Source organism: Plutella xylostella, chromosome 9, assembly GCF_932276165.1.
Source record: "Plutella xylostella chromosome 9, ilPluXylo3.1, whole genome shotgun sequence".
Taxonomy (NCBI): domain Eukaryota; kingdom Metazoa; phylum Arthropoda; class Insecta; order Lepidoptera; family Plutellidae; genus Plutella; species Plutella xylostella.
In genome coordinates this window covers 9866832-9886184 of record NC_063989.1, presented here as the reverse complement: position 1 = coordinate 9886184, position 19353 = coordinate 9866832, and the positions used below count along the sequence as shown (strand labels likewise).

At 41.4% G+C, this 19353-nt stretch overlaps 1 protein-coding gene across 1 annotated transcript in view; it reads left to right on the top strand.

The window, feature by feature from the left end:
* Nucleotides 1-19353, top strand: part of LOC105392709 (desert hedgehog protein) — a 36937-nt gene that overhangs the window by 9673 nt on the left and 7911 nt on the right. The window contains exon 2 of the mRNA XM_011564414.3: nucleotides 16823-17084. Within this exon, the coding sequence (XP_011562716.2) occupies nucleotides 16823-17084 (262 nt within the window). The remainder of the gene's footprint in view (nucleotides 1-16822; nucleotides 17085-19353) is intronic.

Sequence of the window (19353 nt, the reverse complement as noted above, 5' to 3'; positions counted from 1 at the left end):
TTCGCAAGTTAGCGTCTACAAATAAGTGTGGTTCAGGTGATTCACGCGGCGCATTCATTGCGGAACATTAGTAGTTTCACTCACTCTTATTTGTTTATCACAATCCGTAGTACTGAACTTCTCTTTATAATAAATTTTTCATCAACATTTCAACGTTATTGGCCCAGAATAGAAAGGCGTGTACTCAATTAATGATCAAAATCGTAGAGAAATTCTACCGGAGCATTACCCCTGGTATGCGATTATAATCTTTAATGGTCCATAAACTTGTGTTCTACACCAGTACCCAACTGTATCCACCAATCAGGCACTCATACCTGATTGTATCGAAATTAGCTGTGAAACACCATTTACATCACAATCTTTTAGTAGGCGGTTAAAAGTGGTTTTAAAAGGCCCCTTTAGTTTTAGACGAGGAATCGCATTGAGAGCTATTTTTCACTGACATGTCAAGTTGTCCAGCCACACTGAAGCCTCGCGCCAATAGCAACCACTCCTGGTCACGGACCCTCGTCATTGGTCTCGCGAAGTGCGTATATAGCTTCAGTCTCACTTTACGATTCACATTGGAGCCGTTTAATGACGTGTGACAATGCGGCCCGGGAACAATAACGTGTAATTGTAATCATACGGTATGTGTAACTTGTTATTTTATTGGATCTGTTACGAGCAGGCTGCGCCGGCGCCGCGGGGCGCTGCCCCCGCCCCGCCCCGCGCCCCGCGCCCCGCCGCCCCACAGCCTCACCTCACCTTTATTTATATTTATTTACCTTCCCTTCATTCAGCCCGGGCCGCCCTTTCGGCCCTTTTTGCCGCCGTCCCGCTGTACCCCGATACAAATATTGTGAAAGGGCCTGCGGTTTGACTGAATTTATTGTGCTACAATTGATTTTGTCGCGATGACGGCCGCCCGAGCGCATTCCGTTTAAGGTTTTTTTTGAGGATGCGCGGTTTTGATTTATAAAACCGTTAGTATCATTACCGATATTGTTGCGCCCCCTTTACGTATTTGGATACTTTTGTGGTATTGTTTGATGATATTTTTGTTTGTATACTTTTAAAGCAGCCTGTTAAAATGCAGATGTAGCGACAAGCGCCACATGCTGCTATGGGCCCCGGCGCGCGGCGCGGCGGTGAATTAGCACCCAGTTAGTGGCGTCCCCCTCCCCCGAACCACTCGCATCAAATACTGCTATTTTGCGCACAGATATCCCTCGCGGTTGCGAGTGTAATACAAACCGTAATTAAATACTAATAAATCAAACCCATCCAGGCTTCAAGCCGATCAAAAGCTAATATAATTTAGGCATTACATCGATACAAAGTAATGATAAATAGCTACAATTTATTGAAGCCAACAGGCAATCTACACCCAATCTAATTTTGTGGCAGACGCGTTGTGGCACCTGTGTCAGTTATCATGATAAATGGCGTATTTATTTATCCGAAGAGCCTAAATAGCTATGGTAATATTGGTCGTACAACAGGACAAAAGGTAACAAAACAGAGAAGTTGAAAAAGGTAAACCGCGCTATTTACAAAGTGGCTAGCGACCTGTGGACCACACAGCCACAATCGCGCCGCGCGTGCGCCGGAGAAAAAAAACATTCCCAGCATACGATGTTTTTTCGGTTATAGATCTCGCATTTTGGCGACCCATCGTTTAGTATTTACGATGGTGGTGTGATTTGTGACGTTCGGAAATGTTAATGGATCGATTTCCTTTTTGTCCCGCGAGATGCGCGCGGTGTCTTCAAATTTTCGTTTCGTGTGGTTTCTGATCATATGGTATCGGTTGCGTTGCGTGTGCAGACATAAACATTGCCTACGTTCAAGAGTTGGGTAAAAATGCGAATAGTGAGTCGCCCGCGCCGGCGCGTGTTTACCCGCGCGGGGGTCGACGACGGACGAAGAACAAACGCGCACTGTTTGACACCGCGCTTCTATCTTATCTCTAGCACGCTCACAAGCAAAAAACATCATTAACACGACGCACGAAGAGCCAATCTGTCTAACTTCACAGACTTCTGGCATTGGAAGTATTCAGATATTTATAGTTCTTCAAGATCCATTGTTGTAATTTTGTATTGATATTTCGAATGTTTGATGGGAATCAGTTGGGCCGCGAACTTCGATTTTAATGCAACGCGTTGATGTCTTTTGTATGGAGCGCGACAGTGCCCGAGCGCCCGCACTTATACATTTTGTTTTTAATTTATTGGTGCCTGTACACAGAGTCAGTTGAAGAGCCACATACTCGTAGTATTATATATATATAACAAGGCCATCAGCCAATCAGGAGGGCTATACCCTCTGCGGCATGTGTACGTTTAGTTCCAGAATTTTAAGTAGCCATTAAAAATATGCGTATCATTTGGAAGCTCCGTCTTACAAAGTACCGCCGGGGCAGTGTTGGGTGGAGTTCATAAACCATTTGTGTAAGAAAAAACTACCTTGTTGACACTGTCGGTTAGCACCTGAACAATGTTGCTCATTTGCATTCATGTATATTTGTAAATTAGGTTAGGCAGCGCCTACTTTCAATTAGACATGCCTAAAATAGTTTCGGCGCACACTTCATGTGTGTTTTACCATGTTTGATCATGTTGGGAGTTATTATTTTGTAATCATTTCAATATTATCAGTTACTGTTTTGTGTTTGATTAGCATAATTAAGGATTTGGGCGGCGATATTAATTCCAAACAAGCTTTTAAATGTTGTGAAATAATTCGAATTCTTTAGATATTTAACTTAACAGTCGATTTCTCACGAAAGCAACGACCTAAAAGCCTAAAAAGCATTTCACGTGCATTTTATTGAGGTATCCGGGTCTATTTTACACCTATACGAGTATAAAGTGCCATCGATCTCACGCAATTCGCAATAAAATACGTGCAATTCCACCGCCAGATATGTGCACAACACTAGCGGTATTCGACGTTATTAAAAGAATGTAAGTATAAAGTTGAAAAAAACTTTACATTAACTTGTTCTGTTTAATTATGTCGAGGTCATTGACCCGCCAGGGCTGCGGTCTGAAACTGGAGCCTGCGCCCGCTGGAGGGAAGTCGAGTCTCACTCATAGTGGAGACAAAACCGCAGTTACCGTAATGAAAAACACTCGTTTTGACCAACTCAAATTCAACTTGCCTCACATCCTATCGTCAATATTGGGTGCTTAATATTTACTTAGCCAGAATATTATCATGTCGGTTGATGAATATTAATACACCTATAAGTTTATCCTCTATTTGTCGTAGGTAATCGCTTTCCGCGAATCCTCATTACATATCACTCTGTCAATATCGGACACTGCCGACTTTACCCAATAACAAACAGTAAACGCAAACAGTGATTGGTATTCAATAGAAAATAGCCTTATTCGCAAAACATGCAATAAAGCGCAGTCGCTTCATAAGAAATATCGTGGGCTAAGGAGTTGACCCGGTATTAGGTCCTTTATATTATACGCACAGGCAATTCACAAGTGTTCGCGAATTGCGCGTTTACACAGATATGCACTTTACCCTCACAAGCCTTGGATTCTCATTTTTTACGCCAATGAATGATATAAACCGATACTCAGCCAGCAGAGATTAATAATGCAACTGGCACAAGTGTCACTTTTATTTATAATCGTCCATTGTTTTTGCAGTGACGTCATACTTTTGCAATACGGATTGTTACTATGTGTCGGACAGAGGTTTTGCTAAGATCTTTTAAGAGGTTGATTAATGGAGTGGAATAAAGTGAGATTTAAATTGAATTGTTATGGAATTGCTCGTGTTATTTTTGAGATATGATTGTGATAGTGGCTCGTTTATTCAGACACATATATTAGTCATGTAGATCTAGATAAGTAATTCGTTTTTACGTTACTTCGATGGGTGTCTATGGTTGTCGGGTTTTGTTGGAATATTTGGCAATAGGAAGCGTGGTGCGTGGGCGCGCGCCGACAGTGGCCGACACGTTTATGTCGGTACTAATAGTGTTTTGATCTCACGCCATATGGGTATTGTTTACTCGTTCACAAAAAAAAGGATTCTAGACTTTATTATTTATTTATCAATTAAAAGTAACGAAATATGTTAAATGTGGACTTTAATTGAAAGTGTTGAACTCGCTTGCGTTTAACTGAAATTATGGCCGTTTTATATATCAATAAATTAAATTGAGTTTTTTATTACATAAATAGCAGTACTTTTTGTTATTTAAACCTGTGTTAATACGATTATAAATAATAGTACTTAGAATGTTTATTTTAATAACGTTCAAGTGTGAAACATGCTTTCTAAAACCATCAACTATAAGATTATGCATTTATTCATCCATGCTAGGTAATTTAATATCATAAATATATATAGATGTCTAGTAGCTAAAATATAAATTATGGAGAACAATAATATTGTTTATTTGTGTCATAAAACAGTATTATTGATCCCTCTGAGAAATGACAGCAATAGTAGGTACCAGACACCGTAAAGACCTGTTTAGATTATTCAAGTAGCTGGCCATTTCCCACTCGTGCTATTCGAGTACATAATGGGTCCTGTCTTCTTTAAACAACTAACCTCATTTGTTTACACAGAGATTACAGGTTTGCATTTAAGAAAATTCCACAGTTTCACCTAGGTACAGCTAATATTATGCTGGACAATTTTTTTTTATAAAACTTTCCTTTTACTTTTAATACTCGTAGCAAAAAATAATATTCCTTCAGTTGTATTTAAGTTTGAAATTATGGTTTTCAACCTAATGTTACTTGCAAGACTATGATTACCTTGTTAAGTAGCTGTTTCTAGACAAATGACCGACACTCTGCTCAGTCGAGTAATTAACAGCTGCGAAATACGACAGTTAAAATGAGCAGTTTGTCTAAACGAGCCCTGAACTGTCCGAGTGTTTGCCGCGTGGCGACGTCGGCTGTCGGTCAAGTTCAATGAAACTACTCGCTCGCCGCTAACAAACGATTCACTAAGTGATGTAAACGAGTCATAGCAACATACAATAGAGGATTTTTCCTACAAAATACAGTTTTTGGCTGACGTAGAAGCTTTTCCTTTAACTGCGGTTTTCATTGCTAACTCACTTTGTAATTACAGCTAAGTGTTGTTTGTAAATTTTCAGGAAAACAAATTTGTCAACGATACATGGCGGATGTTGAGAGCTGGCCAACAGCAACATTCATGTTGAAAACATTTCCGAAATTTCCAAGCATCATAAAACTTGTTTCCTTCATGCTATGTTGCTCCTGAAATTGTAATGTGGTTTTGATCGCGGGTTTGTTTTCGTCAACGGCAGAGCCGTGTAATTGGTCCTTGTAGCCGGCTGTAAGGCGGCGAGTGGCTGGAGAATGTTCACAAGTGGTTTCTCCGCCAATCATAGCGCGTTAATACCGACCCTTCAATAAATAAACCCGATTGTTATCGAACGCACCAATGACGGCTAATGGAACCGTCGAACCTGACTGCTTTTTCATTAACATTTTGCACGCGTACCTTTTTATGAATTACGCCGCAATGTTGTAGAAATGGGCGAGGCATTGTTTCTCTAATACAGCGTGCCCCGAGGTGCGCCGCGGCTGCGGTCATCCTATGTGGAGGCTCACCGCATATGATTTGTTCTCACGAAGCTTGTTTCTTCCATCCTCGTCGCTCCCGCGGGAAACTCTCCTGCCGTCTCCGTCTTGAGATCCGACATCAGATATTTCTTTTTGATCTTCCACATTTATTTACTCGTTGCGCATAATACTCAAATGCGTTTCGCGAGCTGCATTTTGAGGCGATGTTTAAAAGATTTCGTTATTAAATGTCAACCGGTCATAATTTTAAAACAATGAGCCGATGGTAATGGCGGCCACTGTATTATTGTAATTGGTGCTGTAATGACATTTTGACTTCTAGCCGAGAGGTTGCCTTGAGAATTCAGTGGCGAGGTAATGTGATACCGGGAACGACATTAATGAATATTTAGCGTGAATGTTGGTCACCGGAGCGGGTATTTGGTCTAGCGGGAACAATGCCACTGATACACATTATTATAATAACTGAGTGTGATGGCGATGGCCGCGTATTGTGGCTAGGAGCCGCCGTGATAAAGCACACACCTATTGTTCTCACTCGCTACAGAACCTCTGCGAGAAAGTTAAACTTCTGTTTGCAAATCGCTGATAAATTGATATTTCGTGATCCAACTATTATTGTAATGTAACCAGAGACTGCCGGTTAGTTTAATGTTTGCTTTGAGTTTCATTTGTTTACCGTGCTTATATAGGTAATAAATATTATAACATACAATAACTTCTTATGTTATGGAATTACAATTATATTTGTTTATTGACGGCAGATATGATAATAATGAGCAGCTGCAGGTTCTTCCCAGCATTTTGAATCATCGACCACCACAATAACTACAATAGGAGGAAAATGATTTTTCATTGGTTTTCCTATTGCATTAAAAATATCTACCAATATCTATAAAATTTAACAGACTGTTTAATATTCAGTCGCGTTTTCATTTCAATATTCTAATCCTCTATTCAGTATCAGGACCATCAGTGATCTTAAATACGGTGATTTCAGTTTGCAAAACTTAGCGCCAAATCCCATCACCAAAGCGCTCAGTAAGAACCTTAAACAGTACAGTAGCTCCAAACACTGTCCCCAATACTTCAGACGAAGGTGCTAGGTGTAAAGATTCCTCACAGAAGCATACCTCGATATGGTTGTATGCGTGATGTGATGAGTTGGATAAGCCAGGAGGGTTACTCTATACTGACGAAAAACGAACGAACGAGAGCTGTCGTGCAATCGGCACGTTCAATACTCTGAGATAGAGTCATGGCTCTCCGAAACTTCTATTTTCGTTATATAGAGTGACCCCCTGGAGCGCCCGCACTGCCTCGCGCGGCGCACCGCGACACGGCGCAGGCGGCGGCGATGTCGTTTTATGTCCAATTAATTTAAATAATAGCGGCCACCCAGTCTACCTGCCCCGTGTGGACCCTTCCATAAACAACCTGCCAACACCACAACCCTATCGCTTCGACATTAGGACGCCAATCGCTCACCAAAACCGCACCAACAAGTTGGCCGAGAGACGGCCCGGTCGTCCGTTGAATGTTCAAGCTTACGTTTTATCGCGAAATGTTTTCAAACAAAATCGGTCACATTATGTGTTTTTTTGGTTCCACTCGCCTCAAATGTTGTGTGTGTTTTTATTGTTGACGATTAATTGATATTTGACATGCATGGATGTTGTCCATGTTGAAATGATAAAAATACTTAGGTAGGTATTCACGTAAAGAATAGAACTTTGATAGCTGCTTGTGAAATGCTGCAGTCTAGATTAATTTAAATTTAGATTTTTATTTCAATACAGTTCGTAACTACATGTTAACCTTTCATAAAACATCAGGTAGTAGATATCATTATATTAATTTATTAACCTTCAAACATGATTGCCAGTGCAGACGGAGTCCATCAAACGCAGCTATATTATGTTTCTGTCTCGTCTCAGCTCGAACGCGACACAAAAACGACAGAACTGACAGCTAGTCTCATTTAACTTTCAATTTAAAGCCCAAAAAAGTCGTAGAGGTTTATTGTGACCCACGAAATTAGCATGTTTAAATGTAATCGGCCGCTTAAGGCCAGGCCAGGCATTGTACGGGCCGTGGCCACATTTGTCTAGCTTTATATTCGGGGGCCGGTTTTTTCAGCATAAATAAGTGTGCTCACTCACCAAAGGAGATTGACTCCTAAATTCGAGCTACTAGAAGCGCTTTCCTAAACCTTTGTTAGAGCTTACTCGTGGCGCCTGTCAATTGATTCTTATTCAAATCAGTCATTTGTAACGCTAAGAAGTTATTTACAGATATGTAATCCTTTCACTTCGCTATAATTGAGATAAATTACGCTCACATAAATCAGGTGTTTGAGGTGACATTCCTTAAATATTCAATTTTTCATACAAAAGTAACTGTTGTTCAAAAAGACAACCGCTTTCTGGTCAGACTCGGCCGCGTCCTGCGCAGGCGAGAAATGGAAATGGCGTCAGATGCAGGGCTAACGTATAATTATCGGCCTCAGCATGCGAAATTGGGGTCTCACCTCGGCCGAGTGGTATAGGTAAATAAAGTAAAATGGCCGGCGATGGGAGGAACGCTGTAAAGGCGAAGGCACAATGTTAAATGTTACAGGTTTCTAAAGTTACTGAAGATGATTTGAGTAGATAGCCAGTTTCATAATCTAGATAGATTTGCCTAGACATGTGTGGAGCTTTTATACTTAGCTCAACCCGTTACCTTAGACCGCAAGCACCTATACTTGTTATTTACGAAGCAAAATAAAATAAATTGGTAAGCCGAAACAACTAGGAGCCTACTTCTATAGCCATTTCTTTTCTACGACCATCGACAGTGGCAACAGCGGCATAGGCTTCACGGTAAGCTCAGTTCCATTGAGCACGGTGTGCAAGTACCCTTACAGCCGGAGCGGCGGCGGCGGCGGCGGTCGGTGGGAGGACCATCGCGCTAATGAATAAGCCGAGCCTCCGGCGCAACCGCGAGCCCTCCACTCCGGCTTCACCACTACATTCCACTGAACATGCCAACATTACCTTCAACACAAGTCAATGCAGACCCGCAAGATTTTACCCCAAAACTTAATAATCGCAAAACCGGAGTAGGCCGCCAGGGACTGCGCTACGCCCCGCGCACTCGTAAACGTTATAGCCAATACACTCCGGTACCCTTTGTTAACACACCTAACTCCGTGCGATTGAGATTTAATTGCGCCTCTCGGGGTTTGCCGTGAAATGAAGCTTTCGATTATGTAGTAGAAAGTAAATGGTGTTCAACAGAGTTATCATTATCTATTAGAACCGTTTTGTAGCCAATCACTATTATGGTTATTACATACTTCCTAAACTGATAGTGAAGTAGGTTCGAGTTGAAGTAGAGATGATTTTGACAAAAGGTAGCATTAAAACTTGACGTGTCCATGATAAGTCGCCATCGAAGCATCTCGAACAACTTATCCTTCGTCGAGAATAGAGTATAATTCTTATAAAATAAACATTCCGAGACAGAGTCCGTCCATCAGAGGTGAGGGAGCACAGATTATTAATGTCGGTTATCTGTGAACAATGCGCGGGACGGACGCCATTGTTGCCTGCGCCTGCGCCTGTGACTATGACACTAACGACCGTTTTATGAACCCTATTTGTAAATAGAATGCGCTAATTTTGTACTAGACAAGGTATTACTTAGGTTCTAGGTCAATACCTATAGTAAAAACTAAAACTATATTAATTTCATTGAATTGAATCAGGAAGAAGTTAGGTATAAATGTGTAAGAATAAACTAAGGGCGTCTTGCACAACAAAGTTAATCAAAATTAAATAGTTTGTCTCTTGCTTTAAATTTATTTAACTTTGTTGTGCAAGACGCCCTAAGAGTAACAAAAAGGTAATAAAATAAAGTGACTTTAAAGAAATAAAAAAAACAATTGAATTAATCGAAATGGTAGCTAAATAGCGATCAAATTAATCTCGCAAATAATTCGGCGCGATCAAAAGGCTATCAGCTAAAAATTAATTTTCAATTTGTCTTGGTGTTGGGTGCGCGACATAAATCGATCGTGTGTATCAGTGAGGACGCATTAGCCACGCTCGGGGCAGATAAGGGTAACAAATGCTCGGTTTAAGGCTATCTCGACATCGGACACGAGAGGGCTTTTTGCCACCGAGCCCCTTTATTTGACCTTTCCGTTTTTATTTTATAGACCACTTATCGATTGTGTTCGTGTCGATCTCGTTACGGAAAAAAACGATTTAATGTTTACCGTTTCGAGTGGCTCCGATGATCTGATTCATTGCATGTTTCCACGACGCGCACCGTGTTGTGTAAACTACGTCCGATTGTGATTCGATTGCTGATATCATGTTCACGTGACACCTGCGTATTAGTGGAAATGTTATGTAGATGAGTCAAGAACCCGGGACTCGAGTCTGAAGACACAGATTACTCATGTAAAGTAAATGGCGTCGCGCGCAGGTTCCCACGCCCGCGCGCCGCCTAATGGAGCACCATTGATAAAAACTGTTACTACCACAGCATAAATAACAACAACTTTTGATACATGGACGCTATAAACGGTTTATCATTAGATTAAGAAAAATTTTTGCTTGTAACGTTAACTAAATCAACAGTTTGACTGTGCGTCGCAAAATTCCGCAAAAGTAATGAAGTGTGCAACCGCAGCATCCCATGTCAGGAACGTCGATAAAGAATCAATAGTCGCCAGGCGCAGGCTCGCAGGACATGTAAACCAATATGATCCGTACAGTTGGTTAGTAAAAAACTCTCCCCTGTCATCGGGTAATCGTCGAGCTGCGAGTATCGACCGCTGGAAACAATCCGAGGACCTTTTACGTAACCCGACACTAACCACGGCCGAGCCCGATTTTGCGGTATTTGTGTCCCAATTATGTGACACCGCGATTCGGAGCTTATAAATCACTTTTGGTCTCGTAAACTGGTCAAAAATTAAAGGCATGTCAAAAAGAAAAAGAGTTGGGAGGTGTTATCAGCAGCTTACGACACGGTAGTCGGTCCACACTGATTATTTCTGTTAAAGTTAAGGGGCATGTGTCATTTAAATATGCGCAGTGACGCGCGCCCCACCGGCCGCGGGCCGCCTTAAGCGCCGGTAATCCTCTGAAACAATGCTAATGGACCTGCGCCGCCTTAAGACCTGTCACCGCACTTAACACTCCACCGATCGCCTTAACGCATCGCTCGGGCCCAATAAACTTGACACTAAATTAGGACTCTTCTATTTTTTCCCAGTGTAAATAAATATTTTATTATACCGAACGCATTTTAGTGTGAGCGATGAACACGGATTCACGTCAAAACATCTTTATCGGGTTATTTGTCTTATAAAATATAATCGAGAAGGGTCCTCGTGGGGAGCGTCAGCAGCGGAGTGACGTGGTGTTGACTCTCCGCCCACGGCGCTCGGCCGCGCGTAAACAATGATAGCGCCGATTACTTGTCAATGGGTAACAAATAACGTTTATTTTAGCTCTTGTATGATGGGTGGCTCCTCGGTCCACTGGCGACTTGCCGCGCTGACGGTCCCCGCCGCGCCGCCGGATTCAGGAACTCTTGATGATCTGATAAATCAATAACGCATTTTATCATGATTAAACCGACGCGCACGAACATGCACTTTAGCTCTCGTATCATTACGCATTGGTAATGCGACTTGGCGTGATTGGGCGTTATTTTTTTCTCTCGTGATCATGAAGGCATCTTGCTCTGGAGCGCTTTATGGTAATCTCAGTTACATAGTAAGATAACGACGTAGAAGCTATCGTGCGTATGCGCATAACTAGCCGCGTGCAGTACATTCAGGAACACTTACGGTTGCCGGTTGTGGCGCTGGATTTTTTCATCTCTTTCTGTCGTGCATCGGTGAAGAGTGCGGCGGTGGAATGTTCTGTGATCATTGCTCGGGTGGAAGCAGTAAATGAGGTGAGGAGGCAGGGGGCGGGGGCGGCAATCACGCACTTGTCGCGTTTTCATCACCTCCTCCCGAAGCGAGAAGTAACGTAATTATTGATGCAAATCGATCACCAGCACTTATCGATCGACTCGACACCGGCACCGGTTCCGCCGAGAGATTGCGAAAGTACTGTTACTGATGTCCCGCCCATCGCTTGTGCACCTGTCCCGTACGCCTCAGTAGTAGCTCCAGTCTCGCTATTGTAAACTTTGATGTTTCAAGCGCTACGAAAGTCTCACCGATTTTTGTCGGTCACAGACTTTGATTGGTGTCATTTGAAGGTTACTGAGGTACGCTAGCTCCGCTACATGGTAGTTCGTCGAAGGCTGATGCTGTAAATTAGTGAGACACGCTACTTGTAGTGCGTTTTTAGCGTCGGCAAATTGCATATGAGAACATGTCGCCGGACCAGTCTGCAGTGGACACTTGCTGCGTTCACAGCTAAATTGCTTTGATATCGTTTCTCACCTCAACATACTTATTTGATATAAAAAAGTATATTTACTCACACACTTTTTGACCGATTCTACCAATACAAACTAAAACAAACGAAACTTAGTTAATAAAACAAAAGTGACATATTTACGTTGATACCAAACCCCATGTCACTAGTTAACCAGTCATCAGTGGCCCATGAGCTGGTATCATGAGATCGGCGCTCCGGGTCACCTGGGATCTGCAAGTCATGGCGGGGGCGCGGGGTCAACTGAGCGGTTGTTTTGGGGTATTTTGTACATTTGGTTCGGAATCCTTTCGTTTCTATCTAGCGCAGGTATTTTAGGGTAGTTTCCTGTAGCTATCTTCTAGAAGACTATCTTAAGATATAAGATGATGCGACTGAGTCATGCCTTTTATAAAATTTGTGATTTTGTGACAGACACCTATGGTTGTAATTTAGCTGTAAAATAAAAAAGAGGTTTGTTACTAAATTAAAAATAGTTCAACATCCCATAGCATCTATAATCTAAATAAAAATAAAGTTAATATAATATTCCGGTGTTACTTCATCCTGCAACATAATTCCTGCCCATCCCTTGAGTATTAACAGAAGTCAATGAATGTAGCACGGTGGTGTATGGAAAACATGGGTTTTTGGGTTAATCGATGAGTCCCTGGGGGTTGAGCTAGAATATCTTGAATGGGTGTAACTTGGAAGTAAGCGACCAGCTTACAATCGTATTGTGACTATTATTTAAGTGTCATTGATAGAGTGCTTTTTTGCTTTTTAGAAACCGGCTATTTTTAACATCGTGCAGTTAATATGCTCCTGATTCGGTCACACATGAAATTAATATGAAATATATTTTTTATGCAACGATCCACTCCACATTACCAGGTTAGGATTTTCCCTTATCTCTTGTATGTGCTCCACTCGTCAGTATATAAAAACGGCATTGAAATAAACTTAATTTGTTAAGCAGTCACGTCTAAAGTGGCCTACACTTAACAAATAGGATACAGGTAAAACAAACGCATCTCGAGACGCACCCCATTATTGAAACACTTGTCCGTTGAATGAAGTGTAACGTTTCATTAACAAGCAGCCCCTACGCATACCGGCCTGGTGCAGCCACCTAATTAAATAACAACCTTATTTAGACGTGCTAAGGTACACAACAAAAGCGGTGTTGGTAAATCTGTTAACACAGTCGGTATAGTGTTTCATGCGTGTTTTTTTAAACGGAGTGAAAGGCGCCCGCGTCGCCTAAAAGCCTTGTAGGCTCTATTTGTTAGCGTCCCGAGCGGAGGCAATAGCGGCCGGGCGCTTTTAATGCGTTACGGAACATTTATGCGAATACCGAACACTTTGGGTTATTATTTTTTTACATTTAATTAACGTTTGTATTTACTTATTTTTTTAATTAATAAATTGATTTTAAAAGCTATTTGTTTTTTATACAGTTTTAACTTGTACATTAATAAATTATATTACTTAAAAAACTTAAAAACTAGTGTGCATGACCCTAGCAGCCTGCCTCCGCATTCGTAAAGAGATTACACTGTGCGTGTGGAAGGCAGCCGCATTAAGACAACAAAGGGTGATATTTTTCGTGAACAAACACCGAGGCTGTTCACACACGTATGCAGATGCATATTTATGACCAACTAGTTCGACACTAGACCGCGTGTACCAATATTTACACCCTCGCTCACTGAATGGGTAATGACCTAATGACGACGGCTAAGACTCCCGGGCTAAACTAATTAGTTACGTCTCTTTCGAAGCACCCTGTGGAATGTGCGGTGAGGCGATGTAGTTTCTTTGAAAATAGGGCTGGGAGTGTCACTTTTAGGTTACGAAAGTAGTTACTTTGACCGTAAATATAGGTGATGTGTGTGTAAGTTAATCAGGTACATTTATGTATCTTTCAGCTCTAAATTAAACTCGTCTGAATTAAAATCGTATGTACTTACCTACCTCATAGATATGGAGTATTATCGTAAGAAAACTGATCAACTTTTGTTCAACCATTGATATGAAGAGTTTTAGTTTATGATTACGAGAAACCAGTTATCTTATAAATTTACATAGTTATAAAACTTCGTTAGCAGGTCATTGAGCTGTGACAATCAAAGCTGACTTATATTTATCAATCAGTTATTCAACTTCCAAATGAAATTATGATTGGATTTTATGTGTTATAGGTAGAAGGGTCACGATTTTATTGCGGCTGATATCAATAAAGTAAAAACTATTTAGTGTTGACGTTAATACTATAGCTAAAGATATTAATCTATGTTCAGAATCCAAGATGGCGGGTCATTAAATGATTCACGCGAGGTTCCTGTAACCGTCATTCGTCCTGAGAGACCAACCTTCCACCAATCAGAAAAAATATACCAATTTATGGCCACAAAAAAGGTGTTGCCCTGAATCCTGAGATATAATATCGCCTAATTCATACTTTGTGGCCAAAATTAAGCTTATGGCTGTGAGTCAAGATGCGATGACGCACATGTAATTTGGACAGGTAGCGGACACTTAGGTACACGTTAAACATTTATATATGCACAAACTTGCTTGTAGGTACTTCTGTTTTTTGTTTTGTTTAAAAAATACGAGTGTTACTTTTTATTAATTAATCAAAAAAAAAATTGTGTAATATGTATTTCATTTAAGTTAAACTATTCAGTGACAGTTTCGCAAGCGTCTGAAGAAAGCTCGCGCTCACGGGCGGAGGCGGGAGGGACCGACCCGACGGCGGTTCTCGAACAAAAAACCACCCTTAAACTATTTGTTGTGGTTTCCACAAAAAGACAAAAAATATTACATCTAAAACCAGTCAGCACTGGCCGCTCTTGACTCCCGCTTCAAAAAAACTACGTGTTAAGGAATTTAAAGAGTCTTTTAATTATCCTAATATATTGTTATGGTCACGAGGGTGGTTATAAATTAAAGGTGGCGACGATATTTAGTCGGTGACGAGACGGTACCGACGTTTATTGGTGTTCACCGGCCGGTGCTCACAAATTGAGGGTGAAGATGATCTCGACGGCATCAGTGGCTCTTACTGCATCACTAATACAACGACTAGGCAACTAATGACCCCGCGCCGCCATTCAGGTAGCTTTCCAAGTTTTGCATCAAGATTGACCTTAGGTATTCGATACGCTTGTTCTTTTTTATATCGGATATTATGAGCTTTTGATGTAGTGTAATTTGATAATTTGCAGAAACGAACTGGTTTACGAAAATCGAGTCGGAGACAAAAAACACTTTAATGTTTCGAGAGGACAGTGAATAGAAACTGATTGAATCTGTCGTGTCGTGTGATAGTGGGTTATGTACATACGGAGGAGAGGTGTCGGGGGCCGGCGGGCGTCCCACGGCGCGGCCCATTGTGATCGACAGCTTGTTTACTAAAAATATGCATAATGAATGTATAATACTGGTATGATGGTGTCCGGGCGTGTCCCGCGCGGCCGGCCGTCCCGCGCTGCTGCGGGGTCGCGGCGTTGCCCCGCGCTGCCCCACGTCGCCCCACATCGCCCCGCACCGCCGCCGCCATGTTCCCACGTCCGCGTGTTTGCGCGCACAATTAGCGTTCGATTGTTTTAGTGCGCACCGAAACGTCTTCGAGAAACAAACACCAGCTTCCTCCGACTCGCACCTTCGATCGCTTTTTATAACACCCCAAAAGCAGCGTGGAACGGAATTTACGCATGCATTATTCTGTGACTCGTGTCTTGTGTGTCTCGTCTTACAAAGGACACACTCGAACATTGCACGCCGAGCGTGATGAATTGGAGTTATTTAGCGAAGTAACATTTGTACAGCTGTTGTTGCAACTCTTTATTAGGTGGTTGGAGTGTTCGTAGAAGTAATTATGTACGGTGCGCGGGGCGCGGGGCGGGCGGGGCGGCGCCCTAGGGCTCGATTCGTTACGTCAATCTCTCAGTTTTTTCTCTATGAAATCTGCATAGAGAGTGAGTTGACACCGCGGCACAAAGCACGCATGCGGCGCTTTGTTCGCATTTCTTTATAAATATTTTGACATTTCCTTTATTTGTCCCGCGGAGTTATTTCACGAACAAATTGTGTCGATCCCTTTGTGTGCGCGTTTTAATTTGATTTATTCGTCGAGGAGGAGATTCCGACATCCTGTGTCTGTCTGGGCGGCGACGTTTGTCCATTTGTTAGCACTTCTATTGGTATTTTCTTAAAAGGTGCAAACAAAGAGTCGCGAGTCTTTTAAGAGTGGAATTGTTTCGCCGCTCGCTGTGCATTAGGCACCACGCAGCGGCCCTCGCGCGAACTGCGATGCAAATATTAAACTATTCATTGACATTCATTGCGTGCGTTAACGCACGCTTGTTAACTGAAATATGTTTAGAATAATGATGATCGATGTATTCATTATTTGAGTGTTTAACTAGAATTAAATCATGATAAATTACGATAAGAGATAGATGTAGATAACTACATTGAACTTTTCCTAATTCAAGCAACTGTCGCTTAAATATTCTTTTGGTAATTCAAATTTTCTCAAGTAACATATGTAAAGATCTACTTAACTATAATAATAACCTCTATCAACTCCAAAGAGCAAGTTGTAACTAAACTTTACTCTCCTTTAATGATTCCAAAATTGTGATGTCCATCTTCATCTATAAGTAAGTCCATATTCAGTGTAAATCTACCGCTCACTGTAACTACCTCTACCATCCTTTAATTTTAGTGAAATTCAACATCAAACAAACACCATCTCAATGTCACGCCCTCACAACCCTTCTTCTCACATTCCAGCGCTGCAAAGAGCGCCTGAACACGCTGGCCATCAGCGTGATGAACCAGTGGCCGGGCGTGCGCCTGCGCGTGGCGGAGGGCTGGGACGAGGACGACTCGCACCTGGACCGCAGCCTGCACTACGAGGGGCGCGCGGTGGATGTCTCCACCAGCGACAGAGACCACGCCAAGTATGGGATGCTGGCCCGCCTGGCGGTGGAAGCGGGCTTCGACTGGGTCTACTATGAGAGCCGGAGTTATATACATCTGTCGGTTAAGACTGGTGAGTTTTGTTTTTTTTTGTTATTTATTTTGCTAAAAAAAAAGAGTACCTACAGACGAATTTTGTTTTAAATAATATTTATGTGTAAGATTTTTGAGGTGTATCTTTGTGAGGGGATGGATGTAAATGTGCCGATTGGAATGCGCTCCTGTCTGTTAGTTGATAAAAAATATATAAATAAAAAAAGTATTTTTTGAATCATAAATATAGGTTTCAAACCGTCTGTGTCTATTTCTTATATCATCACTGTTGTATAATACCAAAATAGATTTCCAAGATGCGATAAAAACCGAAAAGTTAGGATAAGTAGTATTTTTCTCTCAAAAACTCTTCAAAATAACCGCGTGCTCTACAAACAAGGAGTATGAAATACGTAATAATATCAATTGAAAAACTTTATAAAGGTATTTTAAAAGTCAAATAAGCATTACCATAACAATATAAATGCTAAGTATCCAATTGTGAGGCTTTCTTCTACGCGCATAAACTGGCCCATCACATGGAACTTACAAGCGAGGCAGCGCGTTGAAGTCTTTTGTATGGACGCGGCGATACCGAGCATTTACATACCTCGACCCGCCGAACAATCACTCCTATTCAATAATGCCTACTTATCATCACTGTTGATATAAACTACCAATACTTATAACAGTGTTTAAGTAAATATTTTCAAAAATATCGTCCGAATCTTCCATAAACTTTTTGCTTGAAAGATTTCTGTTTCTGTATCTTTCCCATACGTCGTCGTCGACCGGAAACCTATATCAAATTATCACCAGGCCATACATAACTGTGCCCTAAAGTGGCCGATGGCCCGGCCGAATATATAGTTGATGTTCACAAGAAGAATGCACCTCGGGCTGCTTCCCGCCGCCGCCGCCGCCGCCGCCGCCCGGCGGTGTCGATCAAACGAGCCTCTTGTTAGCACCCGTCCCGCTCGCGCGCGCGCCGCCGCGTCTCGCCTCTCGCTCGCACCCGCGGCATCCAGCCAATCCCCCACTTCTATAATTATGCCGGTGATTCAATGGCCACAATATATCTATATGTATGAGCGTGTGTGCGTGCATAAGTACGTTACTGCTTATGTATGTATTTTTTTGTAGGCATTCCATAGTTTGGTTGGATTTTGCAGATGCGCTGCTTTGTCGGTTCCGATGATGAGGTTTAGTGGAAAATAGACTTGTTTTGTGTTCACCATAATACTTTGAACATGCTATTACAAAAAGAGTCTACCGGAGTCCGAAGCTTTTGTCTTTGTGTGGTTAAAACTTGATTAAAACGGCTATAAAATAAAATCAGTGTAGATTATGGAGAGGTTCCGAGTGTGCCACTCGCAGCCATTGGCTTCTTAAGTAGTAGTTTTACTGTAACTCGTGTAATAAAACTAGATGCTTGTTCACTTCCACCCAGTCCCGTTCAATTCAACTTTTATACAGAGATCGACATTAAAATCTTTTCTGATACATCTCGTTTAAGACTGTATGAGGTATGAGGATCACAGAAATATGAGAGTTTTGCAGTATTTTCTTAATACTACATTAATACTTAGGTACTCCTCATGATTTCATGTTAAAAAATGCCAATAGTAAGTCAAGCGGCATACGCATTTTAATAATTTTAACATTATAAATAATTAATGCGCTCTTTTTAAATAATCTTGATGTATGAGGCGAATCTCTTTGTTGGGGTCAAGGATAAATCGAAAGGCGGATTCGTTCCCTAGAATTTCACTTCTTCCACAAATATTATATTATTCAATACAAAACATTATATGACTACTTATCAATAAATCCGTTAAATACTACTGATAAATAAATGAAATACTTATTTAAATAGATTAAAGTTATAGGTAGGTACATTATGAAAAGTCCATGGGTGTATGTGATACATACCTACATTTTGCGCCTCTGCCTGCTCATCGGGCCTGTGTGCGAGGTAAATAGCCGCAACCTGTTGCGTGTAGCTTTACGAATTTCATAGCAAATTTAATAATATACACACACATAATAATATAATGTTCAATAATATGAAGTTTGTCAAATACATAACACCTATATATTTTTGTTACTATTGCTATTTCCGATTCAAATCAGGAAAATCCACTTACACGTCCATGACCTCAGGCGAAAACTTGTTATACGTATACTTACCACTTAAGACGCCCAATTGCTTATTCAAACGGATGAATTATTGCACATTGCATAAAAAATAGACTAGACAGGAAGCCTCCGTGGCTCCCTATTTAATGTCTCGGGTGATATTAAATTAA